A 21032-nucleotide genomic window follows, 5' to 3' on the forward strand; every position below is an offset into this window, starting at 1 on the left:
TCCTCCTCTCCACAGGATAGGGGATAAGTGTCTGACCATTGGGAACCCCCGCGATCTCTGCTCTGTGCATGGATTACTGTTGACCACCACACGAAGCGTTGGCCGACACGTCCCTCCATGAAGCTCTATGGGAAAGATACACGAGCGCGGTATATCCAGCTCTTCAATAGAGATACATGGAGGGGGGTGTCGGCCACCGCTCTGTGCAATAAATGGGGGCCCAATACTTTATGAGGGCAATGTAGGGGGGATTTACACAATATGGGGGTAATGAAAGGGGGTCTAATTATATATGGGGGCAATAAAAGTGGGCCTTATACTATATGGGGGCAATGTGAAGGGGTTTTAAGCAACATGGGGGCAATGAAAGTGGTCCTAATACTATATAGGGGCAATGTTGGGGGCCTAATACCATATGGGGGCAAGGTTTGGAGCCTAATTCCATATGGGGACAATGTTTGGTGCCTAATACTCTATGGGGGCAATATTTAGGGCCTAATACTCAATGGGGGTAATGTTTGGGGCCTAATGCTCTATAGGAGGCAATGTGAGGGGGCCTTATGCTATATGGGGGCAATGGAAGGTGAGGCTTATGCTATATGGGGGCAATGTAAGGGAGAAAAACACTATACAGAGACACAAAGTGGCCTAATACCATATGTGGACAATGTATGGGGGCAATGTGATGGGACCTAGTACTATAAAGGGACCCAGAGGGGACTAAAACTATATGGGGCAGTGTAATTTATATTAGTGTAATACATATACATTGTATATACTGCACAGTGTTATATGCTATCTACAGGTCAGTAGTGGATGATGAGAGTGATGATGTCATAGAAGTCTGGACAAGATGACATGGTATAAGGAGCTGCGGCCCGGAATGTTCTTTGAGGGTTCTACTGTATGTAGAGGAGGAGGTAGGTCCACGCTGTCTGTCCCCCCTGATCCGCCATTATTCAATTTTTAAAAATTAATTTCTTCATTTTCTTCTGTGAATCCAGTGACAAAGCGATTTTCAAGCAATTTGCAAGTGATTTTAAGCAATCAAAAAAATGGCGCAGATTTCCAGCAAGCCCATGGAGGTAAGTCAGATGATGTCCAGAAGGAATGTCCAGAGCGGGGTCACACCTTGCGGCCATTTACCTGCCTGAGCCCCCCCTCCCCCCCTCCAGACTTACCTATAGTCAGCAAAAGAAAAAATGCATCAAATCTCGTAAAATAAAAACTTTATTTCCTCCCGATCCAGCACAAAGGTTCTGGAGACGGCCCGGTCTGTTTACAGGCTGTCATGATTACCGGCCTCAGCATCATGTGACCTTGTAATATTACCGGCCTCAGCAGCATGTGACCTTGTATTATTACCGGCCTCAGCATCATGTGACCTTGTATGATTACCGGTCTCAGCATCATGTGACCTTGTATGATTACCGGTCTCAGCATCATGTGACCTTGTATGATTACCGGCCTCAGCATCATGTGACCTTGTATGATTACCGGCCTCAGCATCTTGTGACCTTGTATGATTACTGGTCTCAGCATCATGTGACCTTGTATGATTACCGGCCTCAGCATCATGTGACCTTGTATGATTACCGGCCTCAGCATCATGTGACCTTCTAAATAACCGTTAAGTCATGTGACCGCTGATGGTTGGGGTCACTTGCTGCAGTCTCTACACTGAGACAATACTACCAATAATCCCCAGGGGAGAAATGATCCCGCTACACCATGACCACATACTACCACCCCCTGATGGCTGCATAATACCCCCATACTGTTACTGGATACAAAACAGTGACAAAGCCATTTCCAAGGGATTAGGAGAAAATGTCGCAATGTCCAAAGCGGGTGAAGTGAATAGAGGCCGCGGAGTCTCCATTCTGATCGGACAGCAGGGTTATATCCACCAATCACATACTTACATTTGGTATGTATAGAGCTGGGGGTTTGGTGCAGGGCGGATGCTTCTCTTTGGGGACATCAAGTTGTCACATATATATATATATATATATATATATATATATATATATATATGGGGATATTTATGGCGCCGTCTAATAGGAAGATTCTCTGTGTTTCCCATAGCAACCAATCACTGCTTAGCCCATAGCAACCAATTACCGTTCTGCTTTCATTTTACCAGAGGAATATATTACACAAAAGCTAAGCTGTGATTGGTTGCTATGGGCTGAGTGGTAATTGGTTGCTATAGGCTGAGCTGTGATTGGTTGCTATGGGCTGAGTTGTTAATGGTTGCTATGGGCTTACCTTTGGTTGCTATGGGTAACACAGTGACACTTATAAGATGGAGCCATAAATCCCCCCATAGTTTTTTCCTTTGTTCTATTTATTGTGTTTATATAATGTGAGATTTATCTTCAGGACCTTCTGGATTGTTCCATTATATACAGTTTGGGGGAAGATTTATTAAGCCTTGTGTAGAGGAGCGGGGGAGGCATTGCCATAGCAACCAATCAGATTCCAGCTTTCATTTTCATAAGGTCTCTGAATAATTAAACCTTGGTTACTACCGCACAAGCACAAGGTTTAATAGATCTCCCCCATTGTGTTGTTTACTTTATAATACAATATATTTACAGCAAAGACACAGATAGATAGATAGATAGATAGATATGAGATGGATAGATAGATATGAGATAGATAGATAGATATGAGAGAGAGAGATAGAGATAGATATGAGATAGATAGATAGATAGATAGATATGAGATAGATAGATAGATAGATAGATAGATATGAGAGAGATAGATAGATATGAGATAGATAGATATGAGATAGATAGATATGAGATAGATATGAGATAGATAGATATGAGATAGATAGATATGAGATAGATAGATATGAGATAGATAGATATGAGATAGATAGATAGATACCGTATTTATTGGCATATAACACGCACTTTTTAGGCTAAAATTTTTAGCCTAAAGTCTACCTGCGTGTTATACGCTGATAAGCCGCTGCAGTTCAATGATTTAGATAGATAGATAGATAGATAAATAGATATGAGATAGATAGATAGATATGAGATAGATAGCTATGAGATAGATAGATAGATATGAGAGAGATAGATAGATGTGAGATAGATAGATATTAAATAGATAGATAGATATGAGATAGATAGATATGAGATCGATAGATATGAGATAGATAGATATGAGATAGATAGATAGATGGATATGAGATAGATAGATAGATAGATATGAGATAGATAGATATGAGATAGATAGATAGATAGATATGAGAGAGATAGATAGATAGATATGAGATAGATAGATAGATATGAGAGAGATAGATGGATGTGAGATAGATAGATATTAAATAGATAGATATGAGATAGATAGATAGATATGAGATAGATAGATATGAGATAGATAGATAGATGGATAGATATGAGATAGATATGAGATAGATAGATAGATAGATATGAGATAGATAGATAGATATGAGATAGATAGATATGAGATAGATATGAGATAGAAAGATATGAGATAGATAGATAGATATGAGAGAGATAGATGGATGTGAGATAGATAGATTTTAAATAGATAGATATGAGATAGATAGATAGATAGATATGAGATAGATAGATATGAGATAGATAGATAGATAGATGGATAGATATGAGATAGATATGAGATAGATAGATAGATAGATATGAGATAGATAGATATGAGATAGATAGATATGAGATAGATAGATATGAGATAGATAGATAGATATGAGATAGATAGATATGAGATAGATAGATATGAGATAGATAGATATGAGATAGATATGAGATAGATATGAGATAGATAGATATGAGATAGATAGATATGAGATAGATAGATATGAGATAGATAGATATGAGATAGATAGATATGAGATAGATAGATAGATACCGTATTTATTGGCATATAACACGCACTTTTTAGGCTAAAATTTTTAGCCTAAAGTCTACCTGCGTGTTATACGCTGATAAGCCGCTGCAGTTCAATGATTTAAAGTGGGCGCTTTAAATCAATGAACTGCAGCAGCTTTGCAGGTCCAGAGGCCGCCACCGCTGCCGGCTTCTCTCCCCCTGCCTGCCCTGGGGTCTAGAGCCCTGCTGCCGGCCCTTCTCTCCCCCTGGCTATCGGTGCCGCTGCCCTTTCTCTCCCCCTGACTATCGGTGCCGGCGCCCCATTGCCGGCGCCGATAGCCCGGGGGAGAGAAGCGGTGCCGGCAATGGGGCAGCGTCGCCGATAGCCAGGGGGAGAGAAGGGGCAGCGGCGCCAATAGCCAGGGGGAGAGAAGGGGCAGCGGCGCCAATAGCCAGGGGGAGAGAAGGGGCAGCGGCGCCAATAGCCAGGGGGAGAGAAGTGGCAGTGGCGCCAATAGCCAGGGGGAGAGAAGTGGCAGCGGCGCCGATAGCCAGGGGGAGAGAAGGGGCAGCGGCACCCATTGCCGGCGCCGCTGCCCTGTTGCCTCCCCCATCCCCGGTTGTATAATTACCTGTTGCCGGGGTCGGGTCCGCGCTGCTTCAGGCCTCCGGTGTGCGTCCCCTGCGTCGTTGCTATGCACTGCACTGCATGGCGCATGACGTCAGTGCGCCGCACCGTGCAGTGCATAGCAACAACGCAGGGGACGCACACCGGAGGCCTCAAGCAGCGCGGACCCGACCCCGGCAACAGGTAACTATACACCCAGGGATGGGGGAGGCAACGAGGCAGCGGCGCCGGCAATGGGTGCCGCTGCCCCTTCTCTCCCCCTGGCTATCGGCGCCGCTTCCCCATTACCGGCACAGCTTCTCTCCCCCTGGCTATCTGTGCTGGAAATGGGGCGCCGGCACCTATAGACAGGGGGAGAGAACGGGCAGCGGCACCGATAGCCAGCGGGAGAGAAGCGGCGGCAGCAGGGCTCTAGACCCCAGGAAAGGCAGGGGGAGAGAAGCGGGCAGCGATGGCCTCTCTCCCCCTGCCTTTCCTGGGGGTGTATCGGGGTATACACATGCACACACACACACCCTCATTTTACCAAGGATATTTGGGTAAAAAAAATTTTTTTACCCAAATATCTTTGGTAAAATGAGGGTGCGTGTTAGATAGATAGATAGATAGATAGATATGAGAGAGAGATATGAGAGAGATAGATAGATATTAGATAGATAGATATTAGATAGATAGATATTAGATAGATATGAGATAGATAGATATGAGAAAGATAGATAGATAGATATGAGATAGATATGAGATAGATAGATAGATATGAGATAGATAGATAGATAGATAGATAGATAGATATGAGACAGATAGATAGATAGATATGAGATAGATATGAGATAGATAGATATTAGATAGATATGAGATAGATAGATATGAGAAAGATAGATAGATAGATATGAGATAGATATGAGATAGATAGATATGAGAGAGATAGATATGAGAGAGATTAATAGATATGAGATAGATATGAGAGAGAGAGATAGATATGAGATAGATAGATAGATAGATATGAGACAGATAGATAGATATGAGATAGATATGAGATAGATATTAGAGAGATAGATAGATTTGAGACAGATATGAGATAGATAGATATTAGATAGATAGATATGAGAGATAGATAGATATGAGATAGATAGATAGATAGATATGAGATAGATAGATAGATAGATATGAGATAGATAGATAGCTATGAGATAGATAGATAGATAGATAGATATGAGATAGATAGATAGATACAACCAAAGAATAAGTTGGCCAGCACTATTGATTCCAATCTATTGTAAAGACAGGTGCAGGCTGCTGGGCTAAATATACAGCAACAGGAGAATACAGCAACACACTGCTAGCACAAAGATATAGATGAAACATGAGTATATAGATAAAACATGATTATATAGATAGAACATGAAAAGCTATACAGCTGTAATGCAATAAATGAGGATATGAAACTATGAAATTATGAGGTACTTAGCTTGCAAATTTGGCGCCAAATAGCGTGGACCGTCCCACCACGGTAAGGTGACCTCATTCTGGGACGGACCCTACACTATGATTATGCCTCTGTGTGAACAGTACAACAGGCATTGCAAGGTCTGAAACATCCAAGGCCCCTAATATACACCTAATAGAGGTGGATGGGGTGTATGTGTAATACAACCAAAGAATAAGTTGGCCAGCACTATTGATTCCAAACTATTGTAAAGACCTGGCTTACAGGTGCAGGCTGCTGGGCTAAATATACAGCAACAGGGGAATACAGCAGCACACTGCTAGCACAAAGATATACATACAACATGAGTATATAGATACAACATGAGTATATAGATAGAACATGAAAAGCAATACAGCTGTAGTGCAATAAATACTATACTCATGTTTTATCTATATACTCATGTTGTATCTATATCTTTGTGCTAGCAGTGTGCTGCTGTATTCTCCTGTTGCTATATATTTAGCCCAGCAGCACCTGTAAGCCAGGTCTTTACAATAGTTTGGAATCAATAGTGCTGGCCAACTTATTCTTTGGTTGTATAACACATACAGGGGAGTGGCTACCTCCATGTTGGCTCATGCACCCCACCCACCTCTATTAGGTGTATATTAGGGGCCTTGGATGTTTCAGACCTTGCAATGCCTGCTGTACTGTTCACACAGAGGCATATTCACAGTGTAGGGTCCGTCCCAGAATGAGGTCACCTTACCGTGGTGGGACGGTCCACGCTATTTGGCGCCAAATTTGCAAGCTAAGTACCTCATAATTTCATAGTTTCATATCATCATTTATTGCATTACAGCTGTATAGCTTTTCATGTTCTATCTATATACTCATGTTTTATCTATATACTCATGTTTCATCTATATCTTTGTGCTAGCAGTGTGCTGCTGTATTCTCCTGTTGCTAGATAGATATGAGATAGATAGATATGAGATAGAAAGATATGAGATAGATAGATAGATATGAGATAGATAGATATGAGATAGATAGATAGATATGAGATAGATATGAGATAGAAAGATAGATAGATATGAGATAGATAAATAGATAGATAGATAGTGTAGAACAGCACATCCCTTTTCCTTTGTATAGGTTTCGTTTGTGCACAGGACCGGACTGGCTCACCAGGATACTGGGATAATCCCCGGTAGGCCGTTCTCCCTGTGGGCCAGCAGTGGCCGGACTGCCGCCCAGGGCCGGATCTATAATTATTTAGGCCGTTTTAGACTTGCAGGAGCGGCTGATGACATCACAGGTCTGACGCCGGCAGCATGTAATGAGGTCACTGCACCCTCTGTATGGGACCTCAGAGGTCACCAGCGCGCTCCCCCTGTCTCATAGGCTGCAGTCTGTGGGGAGAGAAGAGGAGAGGACACTGGAGGAATGTGTCCTGGGAACCATGCTGGGGAGACTGCAGAGCAAGATGGAGACTGGCAACTCTGAGTGCAGCTCTGGAGGTGACTATAGTATAAGACAGCAGAATAGTAAGTGCAGCTCTAGAGGTGACAGGAGGATAAGACATGATGTAACAGCAGAATAGTAAGTGCAGCTCTAGAGGTGACAGGAGGATAAGACATGATGTAACAGCAGAATAGTAAGTGCAGCTCTAGAGGTGACTGGAGGATAAGACATGATGTAACAGCAGAATAGTGACTTCAGCTTTGGAGGTGACGAGTATAAAATATGATGTTAAATCAGACTACTGAGTGCAGCTCTGGAGGTGACTTGAGTATTAGACAGCAGAATATTAAGTGTAGCTCTAGAGGTGACTAGAGGAAAAGGCATGATGCAAGAGCAGAATAATGGCTGCAGTTTTAGAGGTGACAGGAGGATAATACATGATGTAACAGCAGAATAGTGAATGCAGCTCTGGAGGTGACTGGTGGATAAGAAATTAAGTCACAGTAGAATAGTGGCTGCAGCTCCAGAGGTGACTGTAGGAAAAGACATGGTGTAACATCAGAATAGTGAGTACAGATTTGGAGGATAAGAAATTATTTTACAGCAGAATAGTTGCTGCTGCTCTAGAGGTGATTGGAGGATAAGGCATGGTGTAACAGCAGAATAGTAAGTGCAGCTCTGGAGGTGACTGGAGGATAAGGCATGATGTAACAGCAGAATAGTGGCTGCAGCTCTGGAGGTGACTGTAGGATAAGACATGGTATAACAGCAGAATAGTGGCTGCAGCTCTGAAGGTGACTGGAGGGTAAGACATGATGTAACAGCAGAATAATGGCTGCAGCTCTGGAGGTGACTGGAGGATAAGACATGGTATAACAGCAGAATAATGGCTGCAGCTCTGGAGGTGACTGGAGGATAAGACATGATGTAACAGCAGAATAATGGCTGCAGCTCTGGAGGTGACTGTAGGATAAGACATGGTGTAACAGCAGAATAATGGCTGCAACTCTGGAGGTTACTGTAGGATAAGACATGGTATAACAGCAGAATAATGGCTGCAGCTCTGGAGGTGACCGGAGGATAAGACATGATGTAACAGCAGAATAATGGCTGCAGCTCTGGAGGTGACTGTAGGATAAGACATGGTAAAACAGCAGAACAAAGGCTGCAGCTCTGGAGGTGACTGTAGGATAAGACATGGTGTAACAGCAGAATAATGGCTGCAGCTCTGGAGGTGACTGGAGGATAAGACATGGTGTAACAGCAGAATAAAGGCTGCAGCTCTGGAGGTGACTGTAGGATAAGACATGGTATAACAGCAGAATAATGGCTGCAGCTCTGGAGGTGACTGTAGGATAAGACATGGTATAACAGCAGAATAATGGCTGCAGCTCTGGAGGTGACTGTAGGAGAAGACATGGTGTAACAGCAGAATAAAGGCTGCAGCTCTGGAGGTGACTGTAGGATAAGACATGGTATAACAGCAGAATAATGGCTGCAGCTCTGGAGGTGACTGTAGGATAAGACATGGTATAACAGCAGAATAATGGCTGCAGCTCTGGAGGTGACTGTAGGAGAAGACATGGTGTAACAGCAGAATAATGGCTGCAGCTCTGGAGGTGACTGTAGGATAAGACATGGCATAACAGCAGAATAAAGGCTGCAGCTCTGAAGGTGACTGTAGGATAAGACATGGTGTAACAGCAGAATAATGGCTGCAGCTCTGGAGGTGACTGTAGGATAAGGCATGGTGTTACAGCAGAATAATGGCTGCAGCTCTGGAGGTGACTGTAGGATAAGACATGGTATAACAACAGAATAGTGGCTGCAGCTCTGGAGGTGACTGGAGGATAAGACATGGTATAAGAGCAGAATAATGGCTGCAGCTCTGGACGTGACTGTAGGATAAGACATGGTATAACAGCAGAATAATGGCTGCAGCTCTGGAGGTGACTGTAGGATAAGACATGGTATAACAGCAGAATAATGGCTGCAGCTCTGGAGGTGACTGTAGGATAAGACATGGTATAACATCAGAATAATGGCTGCAGCTCTGGAGGTGACTGTAGGATAAGACATGGTATAACAGCAGAATAAAGGCTGCAGCTCTGGAGGTGACTGTAGGATAAGACATGGTATAACAGCAGAATAAAGGCTGCAGCTCTGGAGGTGACTGTAGGATAAGACATGGTATAACAGCAGAATAATGGCTGCAACTCTGGAGGTGACTGTAGGATAAGACATGGTGTAACAGCAGAATAATGGCTGCAGCTCTGGAGGTGACTGGAGAATAAGACATGGTATAACAGCAGAATAATGGCTGCAGCTCTGGAGGTGACTGGAGGATAAGACATGGTGTAACAGCAGAATAATGGCTGCAGCTCTGGAGGTGACTGTAGGATAAGACATGGTATAACAGCAGAATAATGGCTGCAGCTCTGGAGGTGACTGGAGAATAAGACATGGTGTAACAGCAGAATAATGGCTGCAGCTCTGGAGGTGACTGGAGGATAAGACATGGTGTAACAGCAGAATAGTGAGTAGTGAACAGTAAATGCAGACACACACACCTTACCTTTTCAATCTGTCTTCTTCCTCTGTGCAGTAAGGCTTAACCCCTTAAGGACCAGGCCATTTTACACCTTAGGACCAGAGCGTTTTTTGAACATCTGACCACTGTCACTTTAAGCATTAATAATTCTAAGACGCTTTTACCTATCATTCTTATTCCGAGTTTGTTTTTTCGTGACATATTCTATTTTTTGTTATTGGTAAAATTTTGTTGATACTTGCATCATTTCTTGGCGAAAAATTCCAAAATTTGATGAAAAAATTGAAAATTTTGCATTTTTCTAACTTTGAAGCTCTCTGCTTGTAAGGAAAATGGATATTCCAAATAATTTTTTTTTTATTCACATATACAATATGTCTACTTTATGTTTGCATCATAACATTTTCGAGTTTTTACTTTTGGAAGACACCAGAGGGCTTCAAAGTTCAGCAGCAATTTTCCAATTTTTCACAAAATTTCCAAAATCACAATTTTTCAGGGACCAGTTCAGGTTTGAAGTGGATTTGAAGGGTCTTCATATTAGAAATACCCCATAAATGACCCCATTATAAAAACTGCACCCCCCAAAGTATTCAAAATGACATTCAGTAAGTGTTTTAACCCTTTAGGTGTTTCACAGGAATAGCAGCAAGTGAAGGAGAAAATTCACAATCTTCATTTTTTACACTTGCATGTTCTTGTAGACCCAATTTTTTAATTTTTACAAGGCGTAAAAGGAGAAAATGTATACTTATATTTGTAGCCCAATTTCTCTCGAGTAAGCACATACCTCATGTGTCTATGTAAATTGTTCGGCGGGCGCAGTAGAGGGCTCAGAAGCGAAGGAGCGATGAGGGGATTTTGGAGAGTACGTTTTTCTGAAATGGTTTTTGGGGGGCATGTTGCATTTAGGAAGCCCCTATGGTGCCAGAACAGGAAAAAATACCCACATGGCATACCATTTTGGAAACTAGACCCCTTGAGGAACGTAACAAGGAATAAAGTTATTTTATTTTGTGTTATTGTAGTGTAGTGTTTTTAGGGTACAGTCACACGGGCGGGGGGTTACAGCGAGTTTTAGCTGCCGCGCAAAATTTGCTGCACTGCAAACTTGCAGCCTGATACTCGCTGTAAGCCCCCTGCCCATGTGAATTCACAGGGGGGGGGGGGGGGACCTCCAGCTGTTGCAAAACCACAACTCCCAGCATGCACAGTCCATCAGTGCATGCAGGTAGTTCTAGTTTTGCAACAGCTGGAGGCACGCGGGTTGGGAAACACTGAGTTAGGAAACAGACAATGTTTCCCAACCAGTGTGCCTCCAGATGTTGCAAAATCACAACTCCCAAACATTCTCAGGCATGCTGGGAGTAGTAGTTCGGCAACATCTTTAGAGCCAGATGTTGCCGAACTACAACTCCTAGCATGCTTGGAGTTGTAGTTTTGCAACATCTGGAGGACTACAGTTTGCAGACCACTAATACAGTGGTTCCCAATCTGTGCCCTTCCAGATGTTGCAAAACTACAACTCCCAGTATGCCAAAACTGTCCAGGCATGCTGGGAGTTGTAGTTTTGCAACATCTGAAGGGCCAGATGTTACAGAACTACAACTCCCAGCATGCCTGGACAGTAAAGGCATGCTGAGAATGTGTAGTTTTGCAACATCTGGAAGGGCACAGTGGTCTCCAAACTGTGGACCTCCAGATGTTGCAAAACTACAACTCCCAGCGTGCCCAGACGCCAAGGGCTGTCTGGGCATGCTGGGAGTTGTAGTATACAGGGTCCCATTACAGCATTGCATGTCGTTTTACGGTAACGTGCATTGCTGTAAAGGGCCCGACCGCGGCTGACGATCAACTCACCTGTCGCCGCTGCCGCCGTCTGGATCCGGGTCTTCAGGGACGAGGTAAGTACCGGGGCCGGTCCCCAGCACTCCCCCGTCCCCCGCCGCGTCCTCCGGTCTTCCTCCCGTCCTCTCCGGACTTCAAGGGGCCGGGCAGGGCGGGAGGAAGTAACCGCCCCCCCTCCTGCGATTGGTCGGTTAGTTAACCGACGGATCGCTCGGTTAGTTAACCGACGGATCGCAGGGGATCGGAGGAGGTGGCAGGTTTGTCACCTCACTCCTATACTCCAGCATGGTCCTGGCTGTCTGTGACAGCCGGAATCATGCAAAATTACCGGGCGGTCGGGTCCCAGAGACCCGATCAGCCCGGTATCGCCGCAGATCGCAAGGGCGATTTCCCTTGCGATTTGCGGCGATCGCCGACATGGGGGGCCTACATGGCCCCCTCGGCGTTTGCCCTGGATGCCTGCTGAAGGATTTCAGCAGGCATCCAGTTCCGATCTCTGCCCGGCGAACGGCAGAGACCGGAAAAGGCCATGACGTTGTGGAACGTCATTGGTCCTTAAAGCCCAGGGTGCCATGACGTTCCACAACGTCATTGGTCCTTAAGAGGTTAAAGGGGTACTCCCGTGGAAAACTTTTTTAAATTTTTTTTTTTAATCAACTGGTGCCAGAAAGTTAAACAGATTTGCAAATTATTTCTATAAAAAAATCCTAATACTTTTTAGGGGCTATATTCTACAGAGGAAATGCTTTCTCTGATGTCATGACCACAGTGCTCTCTGCTGACCTCTGCTGTCCATTTTAGGAACTGTCCAGAGCAGAAGAAAATCCCCATAGCAAACCTATCCTGCTCTGGACAGTTCCAAAAATGGACAGCAGAGGTCAGCAGAGAGCACTGTGGTCATGACATGAGCGAAATCTAAAAAGTAAAGCACTTCCTCTGTAGAATACAGCCCCTAAAAAGTACTGGAAGGATTAAGATTTTTTATTAGAAGTAATTTACAAATCTGTTTAAGTTTCTGGCACCAGTTGATTTGAAAAAAAGTTTTCCGTGGGAGTACCCCTTTAACCCCTTAACGACGCAGGACGTATATTTACGTCCTCCGCCGGCTCCCGTGATATGCCGCGGGGTCACGCGGTGTCCCCGCATCATATCGGGTCGGTCCCGGCGGCTATCAACAGCCTGGACCCGCGGCGAATACAGGACATCACCGATCGCAGTGATGCCCTTTATTAACCCTTCAGACACGGCGATCAAAGCTGACTGCCGTGTCTGAAGGTAAAGTGAAAGTATCCCGGGTGCTCAGTCGGGCTGCTCGGGACCGCTGCGGTGAAATTGCGGCGTCCCAAACAGCTTACAGGACACCGGGAGGGACCTTACCTGCCTCCTCGGTGTCCGAACGACGAATGACTGCTCCGTGCCTGAGATCCAGGCAGGAGCAGTCAAGTGCCGATAACACTGATCACAGGCGTGTTAATACACGCCTGTAATCAGGATGAGAGATCAGCGTGTGCAGTGTTATAGGTCCCTATGGGATAACAATGATCAGTATAAGACATCAGTGTGTGCAGTGTTATAGGTCCCTATGGGATAACAATGATCAGTATGAGAGATCAGTGTGTGCAGTGTTATAGGTCCCTATGGGATAACAATGATCAGTATGAGAGATCAGTGTGTGCAGTGTTATAGGTCCCTATGGGACCTATAACACTGCAAAAAAAAAGTTAAAAAAATGTGTTAATAAAGGTCATTTAACCCCTTCCTTGATAAAAGTTTGAATCACCCCCCTTTTTCCCTTAAAAAAAATAAAACTGTGTAAATAAAAATAAACATATGTGTTATCGCCGCATGCGTAAATGTCCTAACTATAAAAATATATCATTAATTAAAAAAAAAAAAAAAAAAGTGTATTTTGGTCACTTTTTATACCATTAAAAAATGAATAAAAAGTGATCAAAAAGTCCGATCAAAACAAATATTGTATCGATAAAAACTCCAGATCACGGCGCAAAAAATGAGCCCTCATACCGCCCTGTATGTGGAAAAATAAAAAAGTTATAGGGGTCAGAAGATGACATTTTTAAACGTATACATTTTCCAGCATGTAGTTATGATTTTTTCCAGAAGTACGACAAAATCAAACCTATATAAGTAGGGGATCATTTTAACCGTATGGACCTACAGAATAATGATAAGGTGTCATTTTTACCCAAATATGCACTGCGTGGAAACGGAAGCCCCCAAAAGTTACAAAATGGTGATTTTTCTTCAATTTTGTCGCACAATGATTTTTTTTTCCGTTTCGACGTGAATTTTTGGGTAAAATGACTGATGTTACTGCAAAGTAGAATTGGTGACAAAAAATAAGCCATAATATGGATTTTTAGTTGGAAAAATGAAAGGGTTATGATTTTTAAAAGGGAAGGAGGAAAAAACGAAAGTGCAAAAACTGAAAAACCCTGAGTCCTTAAGGGGTTAAGGACCTGCGGGTCATGTGACTCGGGTCCCTAATTATTCTCCTACACAGATTGTGAAGGAGAAAAGTCCCTGCACTCAGGTAAGATATAATGCCCCCTCCAGGTCCTGTATCGGGACATCACAAACCCCCTTACTTGAGAAAATTTGTCCTCGACATAGGTCCCCTAATGTAGAGGGACGGAATGGCCATAGGGCCCGGATGCAGTCCTGGGCAGTAATACAAATGTCCATGTGCAGGCTGAGATGAAGAACAAAGATAAAGTCTCTGTACATTTGAGTAGTGTCCGTATATGCTCCAACAATATATAAACAGGATTTTCTTGGGTTTGAGTCACCAACAGGATGAACAAGATATAAAACAGGATAGGATGAATTTATCTATATACCCCTTTTGGTATTTCCACTTTACTTTATTGTATTATGCATTGATTGCCTATGCATGAAATAAAATGACATAAGACATTTGACTGAACATTCGATTGATAATGATTACTTTTTTTTCTTCTGACTGACTATTGTTATGATTCGGCTAGCTGGATGTGGATCCTCTGTGTCAGCGAGGGATTGGCGGGGAATGGTTCTAGGGATGCTACTGGTTTTCACCAGAGCCCGCCGCAAAGTGGGATGGTCTTGCTCCGGCGGTGGCAACCAGGTCGTATCCACCGGCAACAGCTCAACCTCGCTGACTGCTGAGAAGGCGTGTGACAGAAGGACTAGGCAGAGGCAAGGTCAGACATAGCAGAAGGTCGGGGCAGGCGGCAAGGTTCGTAGTCAATGAGGATAGCAGGAGATCTGGAACACAGGCTTTGGACAACACTAAACGCTTTCACTGGCACAAGGCAACAAGATCCGGCAAGGTAGTGCAGGGGAAGTGAGGTAATATGGACAGGGAGCAGGTGGAAGCTAATTAGGCTGATTGGGCCAGGCACCAATCACTGGTGCACTGGCCCTTTAAATCTTAGAGAGCTGGCGCGCGCGCGCCCTAAGGAGCGGAGCCGCGTGCGCCAGGACGTGACAGCCGGGGACCGGGACAGGTGAGTGCCTTGGGACGCGAATCGCGAGTGGGCGCGTCCCATTATGCGAATCGCATCCCCGCCGGCAATGTCAGTGCAACACTCCCGGTCAGCGGATCTGACCGGGGCGCTGCAGAGAGAGGAACACCGCGAGCGCTCCGGGGAGGAGCAGGGACCCGGAGCGCTCGGCGTAACAGTACCCCCCCCCCCCTTAGGTCTCCCCCTCTTTTTGTCGGGATGTTTCTTCATCGGGGATGAGGCCTGTATGAGGGATTTTTGAGTCTCTTTCCAGATGGTGGAGAAGTCCCGGGAAACCTCATCAACAGCGAGCAAACCAGAAGGCGTGGGAGTGGGGAGGGGGGGAAGAGGGTCAAGCTGGGCACGGGACAAAGTGTTACCAGGACGGGGACTATGAGGAGGAGACACAGCATAATCCTGATAGGCCTTGGGGAGACCAGGTAGAGAAGGAGACACTGAGGTTTGACTGACGGGACTGGGAGCAGACGTGAGGCAATTTTTATGGCAAGAAGCACCCCAGCTCTTGATCTCCCCGGTGGTCCAATCAAGGGTAGGAGAGTGGCGTTGGAGCCATGGCAGACCAAGGAGGACTTCAGAGGTGCAGTTGGGCAAAACAAAAAGTTCAATTTTTCGTGATGCCGTCCAATGCTCATGAGCAGGGGTTCTGTGCGGTAACGCACAGTGCAGTCCAATTTCACTCCGTTGACCAGGTCGCGGGAGGGAGGAGCAGGGACCCGGAGCGCTCGCCGTAACAACTATTAATACTGATACTCGACTATAAGTATGTATAATAACGGTGATGCTTCCACATACTGTAATAAATCTCACTATCATTTTTTTTTTTTAACATACCTGAAATATTATACCACATATCGGTTTCTCATGTTATACACTGGTTGCGGATTGGGTTGCCTGAGGCTTTCTGCCCAATGCCTTAGCTACTAGGGTCTATCGGTACTACACACTTACCCTTAGAACTCTTTGACCTAGATAACAATTAAGCATACTGTTACCTTTTTGGATACGTGTATTTTTTTTTGTGAAGGGTGACATTTATTGTTACTCCCAGAGGAGCTGGGAGGGCACCTTTAAGTAACTACTATAATACCTGGAAGAAATACGTACTTGTGTACAGGAATTTTATATTTCTGTACAATACCATTCACATTTTGACATTTGAGGTCATCAGACATTTTATTGGTAAGAACTCAAGGGCTACCTAAGAGCAGCACAACACATGAAATATTCAGGTAACCTTTATCTGCGGTTTGAGTGCAACATTTTGTGCACAAAAATATATTACTATGAGGATATTTACAATAAACAGACACGCAAGGATCAACAGTCCACCTACGTTTTGAGTCCTCAATAGAACACGGCTGTTGCCAGGGCCGGGTGCAAACTTACAAGGATCTCCTCAGGCAAGGAGTCTCTCGGCCTGGTGACGGGCACAAGCTTAGATGGTTACATTGCTGAACAGGTGAACTTCTTGGCACAGTCCTGACAGGCACTTCTTCTTGAACAGGTTACAACTGGAAAAGTCTGTAGGAAAAACAAAGGTACTGGTGTACCAAACAGTTAATGGCAAGCAAAAATGATGATTTTAGAAGGGAAATTTTCTTGATTCCCAACCTCGCCTATCAGTGTGCTTCCTGCTCTGTGACATGTAGCGAGGAGCACGAGGTTGGGATTCTCTCAAAGGGTTTATAGCAGTGTCCCATGAGACTTTGGTGAGTCAAGACTGTGATACTAAGGGGTTAACGCTCACCGCAAAATTAATAGCAGCCGCTGAGGCCACTGGTACTACCGTTGGTGCTGGTTGATCCGGCCTCACCTCCTTGGGTGGAGTAGGCCACGGTACTTTAGTCGGTGCGTGTTGGTTAGACCACACTTCCGGGCAGGGAGTAGGCCTAGGCACATCTATTGGTGTCTGTTGCTTAGGCCTCACCTCCTCAGGGGGAGTAAGCCTGGGCACGTTTTCGGTCACAGACGCTTCAGAATAGGACCTCGGCATATGTTTAGGGTCCATGATGGGTACTTTGTACTCCTCCTCTTCACAGGCGGTGTTAGGCAGCCTCATTGGCCGAATTCCATGGTGATCTGCGTCCCAGTCGTCCGATGGGAAGTATGTGAAGGGAATTTGTGTCAGATTTTTGGGCCTGGTGACTGCTGCAGCCCATTCATCCCACAGACTCTTTACTGGGGTGTACTCCACAATCTCCCCCCGCTCCAGGGAGTGGTATCTTCTGGGCAGTTAGTCCCGCTGGACGGCCCTCCTATTCACCAGTACGGTCCCCCCATGTCTGCAATCCTGGAGGGTACCAAAACCTCTGGCCTTATCAAATTTAACCACGGTGGCGTGTCGGCGCTCCAAGGGTGGCTCACCCTCTCGTGGGTAGTTCAGCATTCTAATGTACAGAGCTTCAAACTTCTTGGTGTCTTTCTGCTGCTCTGCTCGGACTTCATAAGGGAGGCATTTCGGCCCCTATCTCTCCCTGTGCTCAGCCTTTAACTTCTCAATGAGGCTGTCGACTTCAGCCTCCCTGCGGGCCCTTTCTTTCTCAGCTGTGGGGACCAGTGGACCGGAACTTCCCTGGCTGGGGAAGAACATGGTCCCACATGTACTGAATTAGTGCAGGCTTATCGCCGAACACCCATTTTTGGAGTGGGGGTGATCGCGGGCGTGCACTGGGCAGAGTCACTTGGGACAAGGGGACCTCTCTCTCTCTGGAGGAAGAAGAGAAAGCGGCTTCCGCCGGAGTACTCACGTCCGAATCCTCAGTTGGAATCTCGGCCCAGGATCCCCATGTCCGGTGGTGAGGGGACAATCTCACCGGTGATGCCGTTGCCGATGTCCCAGGTGATGCCCCTTTCGGGGTAGCCGGCCACTCATCGTCCTTGGGTAGCGGTGGTAGGTTGCAGGCCTCCTCGGCCCCAAGGGACAACTGCTGCAAGATCCTGGAAAAGTTGCGCTGCGGCCGCTGAAACTTTCCTTTACTCCGGCGCCATCTTGCTGCTCTCCTCACGTGTTGAGGTGTGCTCCGCCATCTCTGTACACCTCGCTGCCATCTCGAGACTGAAGAGGACTGGCCGCGTGGATTCTTTTATGGGAGGCTTCAACAAAATGGCCACCAGCCGGAAGAACATCGGTGCAGCTCTGACTTCCTGTCCCCCGGCAAACACAAACAGAAGATTATAGTTCCACCTCGACATTGGAACGTGTTCTTGATGTCCACGCCGAGGGGCGGGTCGCGGACTAGCGCGGGACATTTTCGCACGCTTCTTGTTGCAGAGGAGAGCGCAGCATAGCTTCGCTGCGGATTTTGCACATGGCAACAGAAAAACAATCTTCAACTCCCCCCTTACTTTTTCTTGCGCCCCGGTTAAGCACAATCTCAACAGTTAAGTCCCGTACACTTCTGGGCACAATTTTAATCGCTGCGTGCGATCATTCCGGACAGTTCATAAAGCACATTTCTGAATAGGGGGAGGACTATGGCTTTTGCAATTACAGTATACACCCGTTTTTTGTTGCGGGTGGTCAGAGTGGCAAAGTTCTTAAAGGCACACACCCGTATCCTGTTCGTAAGACGCCAAAAGATTTGTGGTGTCTGGGTTGTTGAAATGTTAGTGCAGGGTCTGGTGGTAATAACCCTTAGTTGTCGTGATGCCAGGGTGAGGTTTGCTTAGAGTTAATGGTCCTTCCGCCAACCGTACCAGAAACGTCAAGGAATAATATGGAATGTCCACAGCAGGTTTTATGAATAACTGAAGAACTTTATTTTAAGATTTTATGCAACGGTCTTTATACATAACAGTCTTTTAAGAGGTAACCGGGATGTAAGTTCCTCACAGGTTTTGCTGGGACTTGAATTAATGAGCTTTTTTATGTAGGCCACTGTGCTACTTATTATAATATTTTAGCTGGTAGTAGTCACACAGGATTTGGTAGATTGAGCTTTTGGTAACTCACGGTTTAGTGGCTGCAGGTGCTTAGGCTTTGGCCTAGCTGACTTGAGGCTTGTGCTGAGATTTGTGCTGCTTGATAGTCCGGAGATAAGAGATGAGCAGGAACAAGAGAGAAAATTGATGGACAACAGCCCCTTATATAATAAGGAGGCTGGACTAAGCTCATTGGTCAGCAAACCTGTAAGTCCTGACCCATTGAACTCTGGGTACATCACATGGCCCAGGAAGGTCCTTAAACATTAGTACAAACATAATTATAAGTCACATGACCTGATGAATGTCCTATACATTTATATTACCTATGTTACTAAATATTGTATATTTACATTTACATGAGGCGACCAGGGTAAGTCCTATGGGAATGGAGGGACTCTGGCTGAGGGGACTTTAGACAGGGACAGGACCAGGTCCTGTACCAGGACACCACAGTGGTATATATACTTTTTGTATGTATAAAACATGTTCAGGCTCAGGGCCTAGGGCAGCCTTTAAATATGGCGGAGTGAGCAGTCTTGTGTGGACGCCATCCTACAGCACATCACAAATTGCACATAGTAACACTGACAGGACACTGTGGGGTATCCTTCGGTGTCCTCTCTGGTCCCGGCTCCGATCCTCTTCCTGTGAGAGATCCTGACGCTTGGACCCAGAGTGTCACACTGCCCGACAGTGATTGTCTGAGTGGCAGTATAACCCTCTGGCCACCGGGGGCAACTGTGAGAGCACTAGAGATAAGTGAAGGTTTATATAAAGAAGAATGGACACACTTCTAAAAACCCCATCCTGCTGGATTAACCCTTTAACTACTGTATTGGGCACAGAAGGGGCCTAACTGCTATATTGGGGCACTATTACAATGTGGGGCAATATTGATGGAAAGTTTTATTAGAATTATTGGTCTCAGTATACAGGATTTGGTCAGTAACAGTAGATATGTGTAAATATGTATATTTTATAGTCAGTGTTTGAAAAAAAAACTGGGTGAGCCGGTCGAATCGTTCCTTGTTGTTAGAAACATTTTTTTATTTATTTTTTGCTATTTAATAAACTCTTGGATTTTTTTTCACCAATTATGTGTGCAGTGGAAGATTTCTATTGCCATGCTAGATAGATAGATATGAAATAGATAGATATGATATAGATAGATAGATAGATAGATAGATATGAGATTGATAGATATGAGATAGATAGATATGAGATAAACAGATAGATATGAGATAGATAGATAGATAGATAGATATGAGATAAATAGATATGAGATAGATAGATAGATAGATAGATATGAGATAGATAGATAGATATGAGATAAATAGATCGATATGAGATAGATAGATAGATATGAGAGATAGATAGATAGATATGAGATGGATAGATAGATAGATATGAGATAGATAGATAGATAGATAGATAGATAGATCGATATGAGATAGATAGATATGAGAGATAAATAGATAGATATGAGATGGATAGATAGATAGATATGAGATAGATAGATAGATAGATAGATAGATAAGAGATGGATAGATAGATAGATAAATATAAGATAGATAGTGTTTTTTTCTGGAAAAAAAAGATGAATAGTTACTATACAAGAAAATACAAATAATATTAACAGGCTTGACATAAATCTCCCCCTTTGTGTTGTGAACTTTATAATAAAATAGATTTCCAGCAATGACATAGATAGGACAAGAGGACAGTGCTCCACAGTGCTCCTGGGGTCTTATCTAAGGGCCCCAGAGGGACATCTCATCTAAGGGCCCCAGAGGGA

At 44.7% G+C, this 21032-nt stretch overlaps 1 protein-coding gene across 3 annotated transcripts in view; it reads left to right on the forward strand.

Moving 5' to 3' along the window:
- Positions 1 to 878: 878 nt before the first annotated feature.
- The window catches only part of LOC130357220 (cilia- and flagella-associated protein 251-like), a 54601-nt gene continuing 34447 nt past the window's right edge, over positions 879 to 21032 (forward strand). For all 3 annotated transcript variants that reach the window (XR_008889137.1, XM_056559825.1, XM_056559826.1), the window contains exons 1-2: positions 879 to 920; positions 1005 to 1085. Coding sequence is in view for 2 of the 3 variants with exons in the window: in XM_056559825.1 (XP_056415800.1) it covers positions 1056 to 1085 (30 nt within the window). In the remaining variant the exon portion in view is untranslated. The remainder of the gene's footprint in view (positions 921 to 1004; positions 1086 to 21032) is intronic.

Source organism: Hyla sarda, chromosome 2 (genome assembly GCF_029499605.1).
Source record: "Hyla sarda isolate aHylSar1 chromosome 2, aHylSar1.hap1, whole genome shotgun sequence".
Taxonomy (NCBI): Eukaryota; Metazoa; Chordata; class Amphibia; order Anura; family Hylidae; genus Hyla; species Hyla sarda.